At 45.5% G+C, this 19,377-nt stretch overlaps 1 protein-coding gene across 1 annotated transcript in view; it reads left to right on the top strand.

Annotated features, from left to right (window-relative positions):
• LOC139382930 (rho guanine nucleotide exchange factor 26-like) overlaps positions 1–19,377 on the top strand; it is an 85,156-nt gene that overhangs the window by 16,537 nt on the left and 49,242 nt on the right. Inside the window, exons 6-10 of the mRNA XM_071127204.1 lie at positions 837–997; positions 11,588–11,740; positions 11,837–11,966; positions 16,865–16,939; positions 17,105–17,194. Coding sequence (XP_070983305.1) covers positions 837–997; positions 11,588–11,740; positions 11,837–11,966; positions 16,865–16,939; positions 17,105–17,194 — 609 coding nt within the window. The remainder of the gene's footprint in view (positions 1–836; positions 998–11,587; positions 11,741–11,836; positions 11,967–16,864; positions 16,940–17,104; positions 17,195–19,377) is intronic.

Below are 19,377 nucleotides of genomic sequence, written 5' to 3'. Positions count from 1 at the left end.
CTGCCTCCAGAGAGTTAGAAATCTGTACACACAGAAAAGTCACTTCCTGTAGCACCCTGGGAAATGTAATATACGGTGCCTGACCTCCCCGTCCTGTAACTTCTCCGTAGCAGTAATAAACCCTTCTTAAAGAGGAGGGCTAGAAAATATGGACCGTAGACAAATAAACCAGGTTATATGTCAGGGACAGATGAATTCATAGCAAATAAATGTCTATAGAGGACAGAGATGTAACACAAGTACAGAGGTATAACATACCAGTGTTTCTCTTACCAACATGGTTTTGATGAAATGTACAGAGGTATAACATACCAGTGTTTCTCTTACCATTGGAAGTTTTATTTGAGTTCTGTCTTGAATGTTGTCCAATGGCCTTTCAGCCCTGCTATGACATCACTCTAGCCTGCACCTCGCACACACGTTATTGACCAATGACATGCCAGAGATATTAGTACAGCTCACAGATGTTAGGTACATTAATGCATTTCATTTACACCCTCTGTCTCTCTCTCTCTGTCTCTCTGTCTCTGTCTCTCTCTGTCTCTCTCTCTCTGTCTCTCTCTCTCTCTCTCTCTCTCTCTCTCTCTCTCTCTCTCTCTCTCTCTCTCTGTCTCTCTCTGTTTCTCTCTGTCTCTCTCTGTCTCTCTCTGTCTCTCTCTCTCTCTCTCTCTCTGTCTCTCTGTCTCTCTGTCTCTCTCTCTCTCTCTCTCTGTCTCTCTCTCTCTGTCTCTCTCTCTTTGTCTGTCTCTCTCTGTCTCTCTCTCTCTGTCTCTCTCTCTCTGTCTCTCTCTCTCTGTCTCTCTCTCTCTGTCTCTCTCTCTCATTCTCTCTGTCAGGCCATATTTGAGTTGATATCGTCAGAACACTCCTACCTCCACAGTCTGGAGGTTCTGATCCGGATGTTTCAGAACTCAGCGGAGCTCAGTGACACCATGACCAAGACCGAGCACCACCACCTCTTCTCCAACATCACAGACGTGTGTGAGGCCAGCAAGAAGTAGGTCCTGTGTGTGTGTGTGTGTGTGTGTGTGTGTGTGTGTTTGCCTTAGTTAGAGGAAGGTGGATTGTGGGTATTGTAGTTGATGCTCTTGTGGTGTGTGAGAACTAGGACTGTACCCGACAAATAACATCTTGGTCAACCGAAAGTCGTTTGTTCTTAAACATGTATTTTTCCATATGTAGACACACACTATGTGTATTAATCAAATCAACTATATATGTATTGAGCTTGTCTGATGCTTTAAGCTTACGGTTTAATATAATAAGACAAATGACTCAAGAGGGAGCCAGAGATCAAGATTACCAGAATAAAAAAAACCTTAACCTGTCTGGACCATCCTCTTCCCTCTCTTGCTGGCTTTCACAGATTCTGCCGTTACTCTCCTGCAGTTGCCGGTAATAAGCTACGTGATGATTCGTCAAACTTTCTCATGTGGCATGTCAATTTATTTCACAATTTCTACCGATCTACTTGTCAGTTATGGTTTTCATATGCAAATATTTGTGAAACAGTTTCATTTAATTTATTATAACGTCATTGTCATGTGGTTAATCAAAATTCTATCCAAATCTAAATAAAAAATAACTTAAAAAGTAACATCTGTTGCCGTTGGCAACTAAGTAAAAATAGCCTACATAAAGCCAACAAATAAAAACATTGCAGGTAGAAAATATCCTGATTTAAAAATAAATATCCTATAGATCACATTGGCTACACATGGCCTGTCTGCAACAAACTTGAAACATTGTATTAACTATCAACTTGGGTCAGGCCTGAAGCACCTTGAAACATTGTATCAACTATTAACTTGGGTCAGGCCTGAAGCACCTTGAAACATTGTATCAACTATTAACTTGGGTCAGGCCTGAAGCACCTTGAAACATTGTATCAACTGTCACCTTGGGTCAGGCCTGAAGCACCTTGAAACATTGTATCAACTATTAACTTGGGTCAGGCCTGAAGCACCTTGAAACATTGTATCAACTGTCACCTTGGGTCAGGCCTGAAGCACCTTGAAACATTGTATCAACTATTAACTTGGGTCAGGCCTGAAGCACCTTGAAACATTGTATCAACTATTAACTTGGGTCAGGCCTGAAGCACCTTGAAACATTGTATCAACTATTAACTTGGGTCAGGCCTGAAGCACTTTGAAACATTGTATCAACTGTCACCTTGGGTCAGGCCTGAAGCACCTTGAAACATTGTATCAACTATTAACTTGGGTCAGGCCTGAAGCACCTTGAAACACTGTATCAACTATTAACTTGGGTCAGGCCTGAAGCTTGCATTAGCGAACTTGCAACATTGTATAAAATATTCTGGGCCCTCAGTTTCCCTCCCGAGTGAGCTTGGGACAGACACAGCTGTAGGCTATTTGCACAAGGGATAAAAAGCAGTGCTTGACTTGCGCAGGAGCTCGCTGGAGCTGAGTACTGACACCTCCAATGTTCTACTGCTTGAGCTCCCTTTCCTCTTATAGAATATTCTCTCTAAAGTATTGTGGAACTCCTGCAACTAAGTATAAACAGTACCAGCACCCAAAATGAGTACCGGAACCTATTTTAGTGCAAGTCGAGCACTGATAAGAGGTAATCAGGTAGGCCTATTTTATGACATTTCCACTGGATCAGAGCATGACATTTTTCCATTTCACGCTGAGTGGTTATCAAAAGGTAGAGAGCTGGAAAGATTTTGAGGAACTATAATAATTCTCAATGGATGTAAAAACGGACTTTGTTTGCTCGCTGTTTGAGGTGAAGAAAATATTCCTTTGAGAAGCTCCACAGGTTATTATTGGTGGTAAGTTAAGCCAATCAGAAATACTATCAGATCCCCAAATGGCCACATTTTATATGTCTACTTTTGTGCACAGGCCAGGGAGTCAATAGGACTACTTCTATGTGTAAATCAGGCCAGGTAGCCAATAGGACTACTTCTATGTGTAAATCAGGCCAGGTAGCCAATAGGACTACTTCTATGCTTAAATCAGGCCAGGTAGCCAATAGGACTACATCTATGTGTAAATCAGGCCAGGTAGTCAATAGGACTACTTCTATGTGTAAATCAGGCCAGGTAGCCAATAGGCCTACTTCTATGCGTAAATCAGGCCAGCTCGTCAATAGGACTACTTCTATGCGTAAATCAGGCCAGGTAGCCTATAGGCCTACTTCTATGCTTAAATCAGGCCAGGTAGACACTAGGCCTACCTCTATGCGTAAATCAGGCCAGGTAGACAATAGGCCTACTTCTATGTGTAAATCAGGCCAGGTAGCCAATAGGCCTACTTCTATGTGTAAATCAGGCCAGGTAGCCAATAGGCCTACTTCTATGTGTAAATCAGGCCAGGTAGACAATAGGACTACTTCTATGTGTAAATCAGGCCAGGTAGCCAATAGGCCTACTTCTATGCTTAAATCAGGCCAGGTAGACACTAGGCCTACCTCTATGCGTAAATCAGGCCAGGTAGACAATAGGCCTACTTCTATGTGTAAATCAGGCCAGGTAGCCAATAGGCCTACTTCTATGTGTAAATCAGGCCAGGTAGCCAATAGGACTACTTCTATGCTTAAATCAGGCCCATTCCAAATAATATGCCCATTCCAAATAATATGCCCATTCTGAAAATGAAGAATAAATACTGGAAAACTAATATGAAAAGCATTAAGAGAAATGATCGTAACCAAAGTAACAAACATTGTAGATTAGAAATGATAGGAATTAATTGGTAAATGTACTACTTGTGATGTGTGTAATGGGGAATTGATAGACACTCTAACCATCAAACGCAAAACAATTCACACAATGAAGTGATGAAACAGTGAACATATTGTCAGGAGAAAGAGCTCATTCTGTGGGGAGAAGTGCATTGTGCATCTGGGCCACTTGGTCAATCTGACATCTGCATTGGCCGTGCAGTATTTACAGTGATACAGGACTCAGCAGGAGTCCGTTCATTCATACTTGTTGCACTTCACAGAGCAGTGCTCTTGTAAAAGAGGTGAGTTTGTGTTTTCTACAAGATGTAACGCCCCCACCTACCTCCCAGTGGACGCTCTCTGCATGACTCCTCCCGCTCTCTGCATGACTCCTCCCACTCTCTGCATGACTCCTCCCGCTCTCTGCATGACTCCTCCCGCTCTCTGCATGACTCCTCCCGCTCTCTGCATGACTCCTCCCGCTCTCTGCATGACTCCTCCCGCTCTCTGCATGACTCCTCCCGCTCTCTGCATGACTCCTCCCGCTCTCTGCATGACTCCTCCCGCTCTCTGCATGACTCCTCCCGCTCTCTGCATGGCTCCTCCCGCTCTCTGCATGGCTCCTCCCGCTCTCTACATGACTCCTCCCTCTCTCTACATGACCCCTCCCTCTCTTTGCATGGCTCCTCCCGCTCTCTGCATGACTCCCCTCGCTCTCTGCATGACTCCCCCCGCTCTCTCTCTGCATGACTCCTCCCGCTCTCTCTCTACATGACTCCCCCCACTCTCTCTCTCTACATGACTCCCACTGCTCTCTACGTGACCCCCCCACCCTCTGTCTCTACATGACTCCTCCCGCTCTCTGCATGACTCTCCCCCCGCTCTCTCTCTGCATGACTCCTCCCGCTCTCTCTCTGCATGACTCCCCCCCGCTCTCTCTCTGCATGACTCCTCCCGCTCTCTCTCTACATGACTCCCCCCACTCTCTCTCTCTACATGACTCCCACTGCTCTCTACGTGACCCCCCCACCCTCTGTCTCTACATGACTCCCCCCTCTCTCTCGTAAACACACACAGCCCTCTGTTCCTCTGTAACAGTGTGTTCATGGTCCCCTGGGTTAGCTCATACTGGCAGCTGTGTGTCAGTCTGTTATTCATGCTAACCTCTCTCTGTTCAGGCCTGTACTGCTTCATAGTCCTCCCCACCTCATTCCTATGGAAACCTCAGCCACGTGCAACTTCACCCCTCAGACACGTGTCACTAAGCTGCTAGCCATCAAGCTAACAAAGTTGTTACCAGATTACTTTTGTAATGGAGCCCTCTCTGTCTGGAGAAGTACATTACTGGTCCCATGGCTGTAGGGGCTGTATCTCCTACCCGGTCCCATGGCTGTAGGGGCTGTATCTCCTACCCGGTCCCATGGCTGTAGGGGCTGTATCTCCTACCCAGTCCCATGGCTGTAGGGGTTGTATCTCCTACCCGGTCCCATGGCTGTAGGGGCTGTATCTCCTACCCAGTCCCATGGCTGTAGGGGTTGTATCACCTACCCGGTCCCATGGCTGTAGGGGCTGTATCTCCTACCCAGTCCCATGGCTGTAGGGGTTGTATCTCCTACCCAGTCCCATGGCTGTAGGGGTTGTATCTCCTACCCGGTCCCATGGCTGTAGGGGCTGTATCTCCTACCCAGTCCCATGGCTGTAGGGGTTGTATCTCCTACCCGGTCCCATGGCTGTAGGGGCTGTATCTCCTACCCAGTCCCATGGCTGTAGGGGTTGTATCTCCTACCCGGTCCCATGGCTGTAGGGGCTGTATCTCCTACCCAGTCCCATGGCTGTAGGGGTTGTATCTCCTACCCGGTCCCATGGCTGTAGGGGCTGTATCTCCTACCCAGTCCCATGGCTGTAGGGGCTGTATCTCCTACCCAGTCCCATGGCTGTAGGGGCTGTATCTCCTACCCGGTCCCATGGCTGTAGGGGCTGTATCTCCTACCCAGTCCCATGGCTGTAGGGGTTGTATCTCCTACCCAGTCCCATGGCTGTAGGGGCTGTATCTCCTACCCAGTCCCATGGCTGTAGGGGTTGTATCTCCTACCCAGTCCCATGGCTGTAGGGGCTGTATCTCCTACCCGGTCCCATGGCTGTAGGGGCTGTATCTCCTACCCAGTCCCATGGCTGTAGGGGTTGTATCTCCTACCCAGTCCCATGGCTGTAGGGGCTGTATCTCCTACCCAGTCCCATGGCTGTAGGGGCTGTATCTCCTACCCGGTCCCATGGCTGTAGGGGCTGTATCTCCTACCCAGTTCCATGGCTGTAGGGGTTGTATCTCCTACCCAGTCCCATGGCTGTAGGGGCTGTATCTCCTACCCAGTCCCATGGCTGTAGGGGCTGTATCTCCTACCCGGTCCCATGGCTGTAGGGGCTGTATCTCCTACCCAGTCCCATGGCTGTAGGGGTTGTATCTCCTACCCAGTCCCATGGCTGTAGGAGCTGTATCTCCTACCCGGTCCCATGGCTGTAGGGGTTGTATCTCCTACCCAGTCCCATGGCTGTAGGAGCTGTATCTACTACACTTTGTTTCTGGACAAACCGGACGACTCGAGTTCCAATGCGGCGATTGTTTACTTGCTGAGGATTATAGTGGCTTGAAGTGGCTTCCTTGATCACGCAGGTCGCCAGCACCTGGTAACCCAAAGGCCCAAAGAGAAGGTGGGCTTCCTTGATCACGCAGGTCGCCAGCACCTGGTAACCCAAAGGCCCAAAGAGAAGGTGGGCTTCCTTGATCACGCAGGTCGCCAGCACCTGGTAACCCAAAGGCCCAAAGAGAAGGTGGGCTTCCTTGATCACGCAGGTCGCCAGCACCTGGTAACCCAAAGGCCCAAAGAGAAGGTGGGCTTCCTTGATCACGCAGGTCGCCAGCACCTGGTAACCCAAAGGCCCAAAGAGAAGGTGGGCTTCCTTGATCACGCAGGTCGCCAGCACCTGGTAACCCAAAGGCCCAAAGAGAGATTGGGCTTCCTTGATCACGCAGGTCGCCAGCACCTGGTAACCCAAAGGCCCAAAGAGAGATTGGGCTTCCTTGATCACGCAGGTCGCCAGCACCTGGTGGCCCAAAGGCCCAAAAAGAGATTGGGCTTCCTTGATCACGCAGGTCGCCAGCACCTGGTAACCCAAAGGCCCAAAGAGAGAGTGGGCAACCTTGATCACGCAGGTCGCCAGCACCTGGTAATCCAAAGGCCCAAAGAGAGAGTGGGCAACCTTGATCACGCAGGTCGCCAGCACCTGGTAACCCAAAGGCCCAAAGAGAGAGTGGGCTTCCTTGATCACGCAGGTCGCCAGCACCTGGTAACCCAAATGCCCAAAGAGAGAGTGGGCTTCCTTGATCACGCATTTTGGCAGCCTACGTAAGAAACTGGGGAAAACTCAGTGGCATGTTTACCTTTTCTACACCAGTGGCTGGACGGCGTTCACGCTTGTTGGATGCATCTCCGCCTTGTCGTTTGTCATTATCCGACTGGCCGGTGTTGCCCGGAGCTCCCCCATCTGATAGCGGAGTCGAAGGAGCACAGCAAGAGGAGCAAGGCAATCAACGATGGTGGCATGTCACGAGTTGTGGAAGCTGAAGACAGAGGCCTCCAGCAAAGCAGTCTACAAGAAATAGGTTGGCGTCCTGGAGTCTGATCTTCCTGCACCTTCGTCTCTGGGGATGCCTGTGCTTGCGGCCGCAGTGCCTTCTACTACGATTTCAAAGTCGACGTCGGCAACCTTCTGTTCTGGATCGAGCGTGGCTTCTCCATCTGTTAGAGGTCTGCACCAGGCACCGGGAGCCACGTGCACAAGTTATCCTGCCTCTCGCCTGTCCATAAAGGCTTCTCCGAATCCTGTGAAGCGTGTTAGTGGGTGGATTGCGTCGTCCTTGTCGTCAGCCGTGATTTTGGGCAGCTCCATGGTAAGAAATGTGACTGTTCCTGGTACAAAAACAATGTCTTATCCCGGAGCTCGAGTAAATGACATGACTATGCTGCTCTGAAATGTACTACATCAGGACATGGAAATCAATTCTATCATAATCCATGTGGTTTTAATGACATGAAGAAGGGCAGCTCTGAACAGGTGAAACTGGATTTTAAAAGAGCTGATTGACTCTCTGCTAGACACTAGTAAAATACCCATCATATTTGGCCCTGTGCTCTTCTCTGAATCACGGCATTGCACACTTTAGCAGGATTCTTTCTCTTCACAACCGGCGATGTGATTATTGCAGCTCAATGGGTGTAACTTCTGTTGACCTTTTGGAAGCAAAACACGTTTTAATAAGGAGGATGGGATCCACCCAAAAATGTGGGTTCCTGGATCCTTTCACAGCGTTATAAGGCTGCGTTGAGACAATGATTTATCAATGACCCAAGTCCAGCTCAGTTAATCTCTATCATTCTGTCACTGAGTATTCACAATGCTTCAGCAAATGTACATTACATCAGGGGTGTTGGTGGACACAATGTAAGTAATCTAATTTATGTCCCTCTTACTTCCCTGAATGCCTCTGCTGATCCTACAGCTATTGTATGCAGTAATCACGTGTCTATGAACCAGAGTTATACTTTTAGCACTGAGGCAGTGTGCCCTAGTAGGAAGTCCACTGTGAGCAGCTCACCCTGCACTAACATAAATAACATGAGAATATATACTTCTCCTAAGCTTCCCAGTAAAGCAATAAAACGAAGTAAGCATCCCAGAAGAAAAGTACTCTAAATAGCCTACTTTAACATATGTAGTTTAAGAAACAAGGTTCATGAAGTCAATAACTTGCTAGTAAAAGATGACATTCATATTCTGACCATTTCTGAAACTCACTTAGATAATATATTTGATGATACAGTGGTAGCAACACATGGTTATAAACATCTACAGAAAATACAGAAATGCCAGTGGTGGAGGTGTTGCTGTTTATATTCAGAACCACATTCCTGTAAAGATTAGAGACGATCTCATGTTAAATACTATTGAAGTAATATGGCTACAGGTTCATCTGCTTCACCTAAAGCCTATTCTGGTGGGAAGCTGCTATAGACCACCAAGTGCTAACAGTCAGTATCTAGATAATATGTGTGAAATGCTTGATAATGTATGTGATATCAACAGAGAGGTATATTTTCACTATGACATGCCAGCAACAAACGCTGACACTACACATCCAAGTATATCTGACCAAATGATGAAAGAGACAAACATTTTAATTTAGAATTCTTTAAAGTGAGTGTGGAAGAGGTGAACACATGTATTGTTGTCTATCAACAATGACAAGCCACCGTGGTCTGACAACTTGGATGGAAAATGACTGAGGATAATAGTGGACGATGTTGCCACTCCTGTTTGCCATATTTTAAATGTAAGCCTACTAGAAAGTGTTTGCCCTCAGGCCTGGAGGGAAGCTAAAGTCATTCCGCTACCCAAGAATAGTAAAGCCCCCTTTACTGGCTCAAATAGCTGACCAATCAGCCTCTTACCAGCCCCTAGCAAACTTTTGGAAACCTGATACAGATACAATGCTATTTTAAGGTAAACAAATTGACAACAAACTTTCAGCGCACTTTTAGAGAAGGACATTAAACAAGCACATCACTTTTACAAAGAACTGATGATTGGCTGAGAGATCGTAGTCTGATTCTAGAGAAACATATGTGCTATGGCTTTACACCCCCTGCTATATTGTGGATAAAGAGTTACCTGTCTAACAGAACACTGAGGGTGTTCTTTAATGGAACCCTCTCCAACATAGTCCAGGTAGAATCAGGAATTCCCCAGGGCAGCTGTTTAGGCCCCTTACATTTTTCAATCTTTACTAATTATATAAGGCCAGTGTGTCATGTATGCGGATGACACTCAACACTATATATGTCAGCTACTACAACGACTGAAATGACTGCAACACTTAAGAGTTGCAGTTAGTTTCAGAATGGGTGGAAAGGAATAAGTTAGTACTAAATATTTAAAAACTGAAAGCATTGTATTTGAAACAAATCATTCACTAAACCCTAAACCTCAACTAAATATTGTAATAAATAATGTGGAAATTGAGCTAGTTGAGGTGACTAAACTGCTTGGAGTTACCCAGGATTGTAAACTGTCATGGTCAAAACATTAATACATTAGTAGCTAAGATGGGGAGAAGGATGTTGATAGTACCAGCACTAATCAACAAGGCAGGTCCTACAGGCCCTAGTTTTGTCACACCTGGACAACCGTTCAGTCGTGTGATCAGGTGTCACAAAAAGGGACTTGGCTTAAAAGAGGACAGCACGGCTGGCCCTCGGATGTACACAGAGAGCTAACATCATTAATAATATGCACGTCAATTTCTCAAAGTGAAGGAGGAATTGACTTCATCACTACTTGTATTTATATTGACATGTTGAATGGACCGGGCTGTCTGTCTAAACTACTGGCACACAGCTCGGACACCCATGCATATCCCACAAGACATCTCTTCACAGTCCCCAACTCCAGAACAGACTATGGGAGGCGCACAGTACAACATAGAGCCATGACTACATGGAACTCTATTCCACATCAAGTAACTGATGCAAGCAGTGGAATCAGATTTAAATAACAGATAAATATGCACCTTATGGAACAGCAGGGACTGTGAAGAGACACACATAGACACATGCATACGCAAACACACACACACACACGATAACATACACACTATACACACATGCACACATGGATTTTGTACTGTAGATATGTGGTAGTGGAGTAAGGGGCCTGAGGACACACCGTGTGTTGTGAATTTTTTGTCATGTTTTTTAAAAATTGGTTTAAACTTCCTTAATTTGGCTGGACCCCGGGAAGCGTAGCTGCTGCCTTGGCAAAAGAAATGCCCATCTCTTGTGAAATGGGGAAGGTCACTGAGGTGGCTCTGCAGATGAGTTGAAACAAGCCCCAACTGATTAAGGTCAACTTCCTGTGGTTGTGTGACCGTTTCCTGTATGTCACGGTGGGGACCAGATTTTGTCGTTTGAGCGGCCATCTGCCCTATGCCGACAGGAAGAGGAAGCCCTGTGTGTTACCTGCTAATGGTTCCCCCAGGCTATTTTAGGGGGTCCAGGAGGGTTCTCTCCAGTGATGTCAGGGCGAAGCCGGGACAGAGGTGTCAGATGCACTTCCTGTGTTTGTGTATGTGTGCGCGTGTGGGTAAGATGACTTAAATAGGCAGATCGTGCTGATTCAGTCCATTGTTATGGCATCTCTGACTTGCTAGTCCTTCCTGAGACGTGTGGAAGGAGAACTGATCGGATGTTAAATGCTCTGTGTTTGTTGTTTTCCCACTGAGTTCTAAATCATGTGTACATGCAGACCTCCGATTAGCAAAACTTACTTATCCATAACTTTTTCTGTCTCTCTGTCTCTCTCTCTGTCTCTCTCTCTCTCTCTCTCTCTCTGTCTCTCTCTGTCTCTCTCTGTCTCTCTCTGTCTGTCTGTCTCTGTCTGTCTGTCTCTGTCTGTCTCTGTCTGTCTCTGTCTGTCTCTGTCTGTCTCTGTCTGTCTCTGTCTGTCTCTCTCTCTCTGTCTCTCTCTGTCTCTCTCTGTCTCTCTGTCTCTCTCTGTCTCTCTGTCTCTCTGTCTCTCTCTGTCTCTCTGTCTCTCTGTCTCTCTCTCTCTCTCTGTCTCTCTCTGTCTCTCTCTCTCTCTCTGTCTCTCTCACTTGTCTGTCTTCTCTCTGTCTGTGTCTCTGTCTCTCTGTCTCTGTCTCTCTGTCTTTCTCTCTGTCTTTCTGTCTCTCTGTCTCTCTGTGTCTCTCTGTCTCTGTCTCTCTGTGTCTGTGTCTCTGTCTCTCTCTGTCTCTGTGTTTCCCTGTCTCTGTCTCTCTGTCTCCATCTCTCGTTAGGTTCTTTAAAGAGCTAGAGGACCTGCACCAGCAGAACGTTGTTATAGATGACATCAGTGACATCGTGTTCAGACACGCCCAGTCCAACTTTGACCCCTACATCACCTACTGCTCCAATGAGGTTTACCAGCAGAGGACCCTACAGAGGCTAGTGTGAGTTCAACACACACACACACAGACACACACACACACACGTTTGAACTGTGACTGATGACTGCCCTCCCTCTCTCTGTCTCTCTGTCCCAGCAGTAGTAAGAGTCCAGTGTTTAAGGAGGTGTTGACTCGTATTGAGGGCCACCCAGACTGCAGGAACCTCCCAATGATCTCCTTCCTAATCCTGCCAATGCAGAGAGTCACCCGCCTGCCTCTGCTGATGGATGTGAGCCAACACACAACACTCACATACTGGACACACGTCTAACACACTCATATACCCTCCCCGGCCAGTATATTAGGTACACCAGCCTGTCACCAAAATGGTTTGCTCCTACAGACAGTGAGTCACGTGGTCGTGGCTTCCTATATAAAGCAGGCAGACAGGCATCAAGACATTCAGTTACTGTTACATTGAACGTTATAATGGACAAAACTAGTGACTTTAGCGACTTTCAGCGTGGTATCGTCGTCAGATCCAGTATCTCAGAAACAGCCGGCCTCCTGGGCTTTTCACGCACGACAGTGTCCAGGGTTTACAGAGAACAGTGGGACAAACAAACAAACATCCAGTCAGCGGCAGTCCTGTGGGTAGAAACCAGCTCGTTGATGAGAGAGGTCGAAGGAGAATGGAAAGAATCGTGCAAGATAACTGGTGGGCCACAAATACCGACACAGTACAACAGTGGTGTGCAGAACGACATCTCAGAACACACAACTCGTCGGTCCTGGTCACGGATGGGCTATTGCAGCAGACGACCACACCGGGTTCCTATCAGATCAAAACAAGAAGAAGGAGGCTCCAGTGGCCATCACCAATGTTTTGTTACATACACCTATATAACCATGCAGAAAGGAACGCACACGTCTACGATGGGCTCACTCTCTAAACAACTTTCTCTTACGTAACGCGAAAGATTCAGTTCCCCCAGTGAAATCACTTTCACCCACACCGCCGTAGCCTTCACCTACAGTAGCCTTCACCTACAGTAGCCTTTGTCTAATGTAGCCTTCACCTACAGTAGCGTTTGTCTAATGTAGCCTTCACCTACCGTAGCCTTAGTCTAATGTAGCCTACATCTACTGTAGCCTTCACCTACTGTAGCCTTAGTCTAATGTAGCCTTCACCTACAGTAGCCTCAGTCTAATGTAACCTTCACCTACAGTAGCCTTAGTCTAATGTAGCCTTCACCTACTGTAGCCTTAGTCTAATGTAGCCTTCACCTACAGTAGCGTTTGTCTAATGTAGCCTTCACCTACCGTAGCCTTAGTCTAATGTAGCCTACATCTACTGTAGCCTTCACCTACTGTAGCCTTAGTCTAATGTAGCCTTCACCTACAGTAGCCTCAGTCTAATGTAACCTTCACCTACAGTAGCCTTAGTCTAATGTAGCCTTCACCTACTGTAGCCTTAGTCTAATGTAGCCTTCACCTACTGTAGCCTTAGTCTAATGTAGCCTTCACCTACTGTAGCCTTAGTCTAATGTAGCCTTCATCTACTGTAGCCTTAGTCTAATGTAGCCTACATCTACTGTAGCCTTCACCTACTGTAGCCTTAGTCTAATGTAGCCTTCACCTACAGTAGCCTTAGTCTAATGTAACCTTCACCTACAGTAGCCTTAGTCTAATGTAGCCTTCACCTACTGTAGCCTTAGTTTAATGTAGCCTTCACCTACTGTAGCCTTCACCTACTGTAGCCTTCACCTACAGTAGCCTTAGTCTAATGTAGCCTTATAGCCTTAGTCTAATGTAGCCTTCACCTACTGTAGCCTTCACCTACTGTAGCCTTCACCTACTGTAGCCTTCGTCTAATGTAGCCTTAGTCTAATGCAGCCTTCACCTACTGTAGCCTTAGTCTAATGCAGCCTTCACCTACTGTAGCCTTCACCGACCGTAGCCTTAGTCTAATGTAGCCTTAGTCTACTGTAGCCTTAGTCTAATGTAGCCTTAGTCTAATGTAGCCTTAGTCTGTTGTAGCCTTAGTCTACTGTAGCCTTAGTCTAATGTAGCCTTAGTCTACTGTAGCCTTAGTCTACTGTAGCCTTAGTCTAATGTAGCCTTAGTCTAATGTAGCCTTAGTCTACTGTAGCCTTAGTCTAATGTAGCCTTAGTCTAATGTAGCCTTAGTCTAATGTAGCCTTAGTCTACTGTAGCCTTAGTCTGTTGTAGCATTTGTCTAATGTAGCCTTAGTCTACTGTAGCCTTAGTCTGTTGTAGCATTTGTCTAATGTAGCCTTAGTCTACTGTAGCCTTAGTCTGTTGTAGCCTTTGTCTAATGTAGCCTTTGTCTAATGTAGCCTTAGTCTACTGTAGCCTTAGTCTACTGTAGCCTTAGTCTACTGTAGCCTTAGTCTAATGTAGCCTTAGTCTACTGTAGCCTTAGTCTACTGTAGCCTTAGTCTACTGTAGCCTTAGTCTACTGTAGCCTTAGTCTACTGTAGCCTTAGTCTAATGTAGCCTTAGTCTAATGTAGCCTTAGTCTACTGTAGCCTTAGTCTAATGTAGCCTTTGTCTAATGTAGCCTTAGTCTACTGTAGCCTTAGTCTAATGTAGCCTTAGTCTACTGTAGCCTTAGTCTACTGTAGCCTTAGTCTACTGTAGCCTTAGTCTAATGTAGCCTTAGTCTACTGTAGCCTTAGTCTACTATAGCCTTAGTCTACTGTAGCCTTAGTCTACTGTAGCCTTTGTCTAATGTAGCCTTAGTCTACTGTAGCCTTAGTCTGTTGTAGCCTTAGTCTACTGTAGCCTTAGTCTAATGTAGCCTTAGTCTACTGTAGCCTTAGTCTAATGTAGCCTTAGTCTACTGTAGCCTTAGTCTACTGTAGCCTTAGTCTAATGTAGCCTTAGTCTACTGTAGCATTTGTCTAATGTAGCATTTGTCTGTTGTAGCCTTAGTCTAATGTAGCCTTAGTCTAATGTAGCCTTAGTCTAATGTAGCCTTAGTCTAATGTAGCCTTAGTCTAATGTAGCCTTAGTCTACTGTAGCCTTAGTCTAATGTAGCCTTAGTCTACTGTAGCCTTAGTCTAATGTAGCCTTAGTCTACTGTAGCCTTAGTCTAATGTAGCCTTAGTCTACTGTAGCCTTTGTCTGTTGTAGCCTTAGTCTGTTGTAGCCTTAGTCTAATGTAGCCTTAGTCTACTGTAGCCTTAGTCTACTGTAGCCTTTGTCTAATGTAGCCTTAGTCTACTGTAGCCTTAGTCTGTTGTAGCCTTAGTCTACTGTAGCCTTAGTCTAATGTAGCCTTAGTCTAATGTAGCCTTAGTCTACTGTAGCCTTAGTCTACTGTAGCCTTAGTCTACTGTAGCCTTAGTCTACTGTAGCATTTGTCTAATGTAGCCTTTGTCTACTGTAGCCTTAGTCTACGGTAGCCTTAGTCTACTGTAGCATTAGTCTACTGTAGCCTTAGTCTACTGTAGCCTTAGTCTACTGTAGCATTTGTCTAATGTAGCCTTTGTCTACTGTAGCCTTAGTCTACTGTAGCCTTAGTCTACTGTAGCATTTGTCTACTGTAGCATTTGTCTAATGTAGCCTTTGTCTACTGTAGCCTTAGTCTACTGTAGCCTTAGTCTACTGTAGCATTAGTCTACTGTAGCCTTAGTCTACTGTAGCCTTAGTCTACTGTAGCATTTGTCTAATGTAGCCTTTGTCTACTGTAGCCTTAGTCTACTGTAGCCTTAGTCTACTGTAGCATTAGTCTACTGTAGCCTTAGTCTACTGTAGCCTTAGTCTACTGTAGCCTTAGTCTACTGTAGCCTTAGTCTACTGTAGCATTTGTCTAATGTAGCCTTAGTCTAATGTAGCCTTAGTCTAATGTAGCATTTGTCTGTTGTAGCCTTAGTCTAATATAGCCTTAGTCTAATGTAGCCTTAGTCTACTGTAGCCTTAGTCTACTGTAGCATTTGTCTGTTGTAGCCTTAGTCTTAACTGGCTCAAAGAGCTCAGCTCCTAACTCCATTGACCTAGAAATGCTTGTTCATTCTGTCATTCATTGGTCCCTCGTTTTTAGCAATTATTTTACTAATGTTTTCACTTACTGTTCTATCTCTCTCCTTCTCTCTCCTTCTCTCTCCTTCTCTCTCCTTCCCTGTTGTAGTTGTTCCCTTGAGGTTTAAGGCAGGACTATAGGCCATGGAGTAGGAGGCTTTTGAGCCCTGGGAAAGTTTTGGTTACACTTAATGATTCCAACCGCTGTGCGTGCGTGTGTGTGCGCGCGTGTGTGTTTGTGTGTGTGTGTGTGTGTCCGTGTGTGCACGCGTGTGTGTGTGTGTGTCCGTGTGTGTGTGTGTGTGTGTGTGCGCGCGCGTGTGTGTGTGTGTTCATGAAAGCAGCGTTAGTGAGAGATGTGTTCTGGAAGCCTCTCCCAGGAATAACAAAGTGGTTAACTAGCTGATCTCACACACACTCTACTTTATGACGTCATACTCTACTGTGTACACAGCCTTTATGACATCATACTCTACTGTGTACACAGCCTTTATGACATCATATTCTACTGTGTACACAGCCTTTATGACATCATACTCTACTGTGTACACAGCCTTTATGACATCATACTCTACTGTGTACACAGCCTTTATGACATCATACTCTACTGTGTACACAGCCTTTATGACATCATATTCTACTGTGTACACAGCCTTTATGACATCATACTCTACTGTGTACACAGCCTTTATGACATCATACTCTACTGTGTACACAGCCTTTATGACGTCATACTCTACTGTGTACACAGCCTTTATGACATCATACTCTACTGTGTACACAGCCTTTATGACATCATACTCTACTGTGTACACAGCCTTTATGACATCATACTCTACTGTGTACACAGCCTTTATGACATCATATTCTACTGTGTACACAGCCTTTATGACATCATACTCTACTGTGTACACAGCCTTTATGACATCATACTCTACTGTGTACACAGCCTTTATGACATCATACTCTACTGTGTACACAGCCTTTATGACATCATACTCTACTGTGTACACAGCCTTTATGACATCATACTCTACTGTGTACACAGCCTTTATGACATCATATTCTACTGTGCACACAGCCACTGTGTGCGTGTGTGTGATCTGCTCTGACCTCTGACCTCTCTCTCTGTTTTTCAGGTCATTTGTCAGAAGGCTTCTAAAGGCTCATCTCAGTATGAGGCCTGTAAGAAAGCCCTTCAATCAGTCAGCAAGGTGAGAGGTCAACTGGTGTCAAACCCAAATTGATGCCAAGTCAAAGGTCAAAGGCCCATCTCAACATGAGATCAAGGAAGGAGCCTGTGTTTCCCCCATGGTCTTTGTATGTGAGCCTGCGTGTATCTGCACGTGTCTGTGAGTGCTAATACCTGTGTGTTTTAGGTGGTGCGTCAGTGTAACGAAGGAGCCCGTACCATGGAGAGAACAGAGATGATGTACACCATCAACTCTCAACTGGACTTTAAGATCAAGGTATGGAGATGGGCTTGGAATTCTCCCCAGTGGGTCTATAGCTGGGTTTTATGACTCTCTATTTACCCAGTGGGTCTATAGCTGGGTTTTATGACTCTCTATTTACCCCAGTGGGTCTATATGCTGGGTTTTATGACTCTCTATTTACCCAGTGGGTCTATATGCTGGGTTTTATGACTCTCTATTTACCCCAGTGGGTCTATATGCTGGGTTTTATGACTCTCTATTTACCCAGTGGGTCTATATGCTGGGTTTTATGACTCTCTATTTACCCAGTGGGTCTATAGCTGGGTTTTATAGCTGTCTCTATAGCTGGGTTTTATGACTCTCTATTTACCCAGTGGGTCTATAGCTGGGTTTTATAGCTGTCTCTATATGCTGGGTTTTATGACTCTCTATTTACCCAGTGGGTCTATAGCTGGGTTTTATGGCTGTCTCTATAGCTGGGTTTTATGACTCTCTATTTACCCCAGTGGGTCTATAGCTGGGTTTTATGACTCTCTATTTACCCAGTGGGTCTATAGCTGGGTTTTATGACTCTCTATTTACCCAGTGGGTCTATATGCTGGGTTTTATGACTCTCTATTTACCCAGTGGGTCTATAGCTGGGTTTTATAGCTGTCTCTATTTACCCCAGTGGGTCTATATGCTGGGTTTTATGACTCTCTATTTACCCAGTGGGTCTATAGCTGGGTTTTATGACTGTCTCTATAGCTGGGTTTTATGACTGTCTCTATAGCTGGGTTTTATGACTGTCTCTATAGCTGGGTTTTATGACTCTCTATTTACCCAGTGGGTCTATAGCTGGGTTTTATGACTCTCTATTTACCCCAGTGGGTCTATATGCTGGGTTTTATGACTCTCTATTTACCCAGTGGGTTTTATGGCTGTCTCTATAGCTGGGTTTTATGGTTGTCCCTATAGCTGAGTTTTATGACTCTCTATTTACCCAGTGGGTCTATAGCTGGGTTTTATGGTTGTCCCTATAGCTGAGTTTTATGACTGTCTCTATAGCTGGGTTTTATGGCTGTCTCTATAGCTGGGTTTTATGACTCTCTATTTACCCAGTGGGTCTATAGCTGGGTTTTATGACTGTCTCTATAGCTGGGTTTTATGACTCTCTATAGCTGGGTTTTATGACTGTCTCTATAGCTGGGTTTTATGACTGTCTCTATAGCTGGGTTTTATGACTGTCTCTATAGCTGGGTTTTATGGCTGTCTCTATAGCTGGGTTTTATGACTGTCTCTAGTCACCCAGTGGGTCTATAGCTGGGTTTTATGGCTGTCTGTAGTCACCCAGTGGGTCTATAGCTGGGTTTTATGACTGGGTTTTATGGCTGTCTCTAGTCACCCAGTGGGTCTATAGCTGGGTTTTATGGCTGTCTGTAGTCACCCAGTGGGTCTATAGCTGGGTTTTTCTGACTGGGTTTTATGGCTGTCTGTAGTCACCCAGTGGGTCTATAGCTGTTAACCTACTGTAAACCCTGAAGAACTGTTAAGCTCCTATGAGATACTATGGACACTTAAGAATCCATGCCAGAGAGTAGCATTGACATGCAGAAGTGTTTTTAAAGGTAGAATCCTTAATGGTGAAACTACCGGGTACGTTTGGGATGTTACAACAACAACAAAGATGCTACTTTCTCTCCCCTCTGACATCACTGCAGGCGTGATAGAACAGCAGGTTACGTACTGCAGATGTGTTTACCAAACGCTCCCGTCCTCCGTTAGTCAACATAAACAAACCGTGGTGCCGTTTCCCCTCGTGTGATTTTCATCTTAAACAGAAACAATAACAAAAGCGTCCCTCTGCCAATGTGTCTTGGGTTAAAAAGCAGAGGGAAGGGCCTGGAGAAATTCGTAGACAGAGCTATGGATGCAAGGACTGACCATCCATGATATGAAAATGATAGTTTTAACCGTGTTATGAGTCTATACAATGTTTGTTTGTTGTAGGTTGTTTACAGACAGAGTAAAACAAGCTGATGTTTTGTGTTCTGATGGGGTTACGACAGTTAAACTGAACTCCATGAGACGTCATTTTGTAAGAACCAATGGGAATATATCATTGGTTTATAAGGTAAAAAAAAATTGAACGTAGCAACTAAGGATTGTAGCTTTTAAAAGCCTGTTCAATGAGGTATTGTGAAGACATTACCTTTAGCTGTCTGTCTGATTTGGAG

Source organism: Oncorhynchus clarkii, chromosome 24 (assembly GCF_045791955.1).
Source record: "Oncorhynchus clarkii lewisi isolate Uvic-CL-2024 chromosome 24, UVic_Ocla_1.0, whole genome shotgun sequence".
Taxonomy (NCBI): domain Eukaryota; kingdom Metazoa; phylum Chordata; class Actinopteri; order Salmoniformes; family Salmonidae; genus Oncorhynchus; species Oncorhynchus clarkii.
Note: the sequence above shows the minus strand (reverse complement) of the source record. Positions and strands in the feature narration are given on the sequence as shown.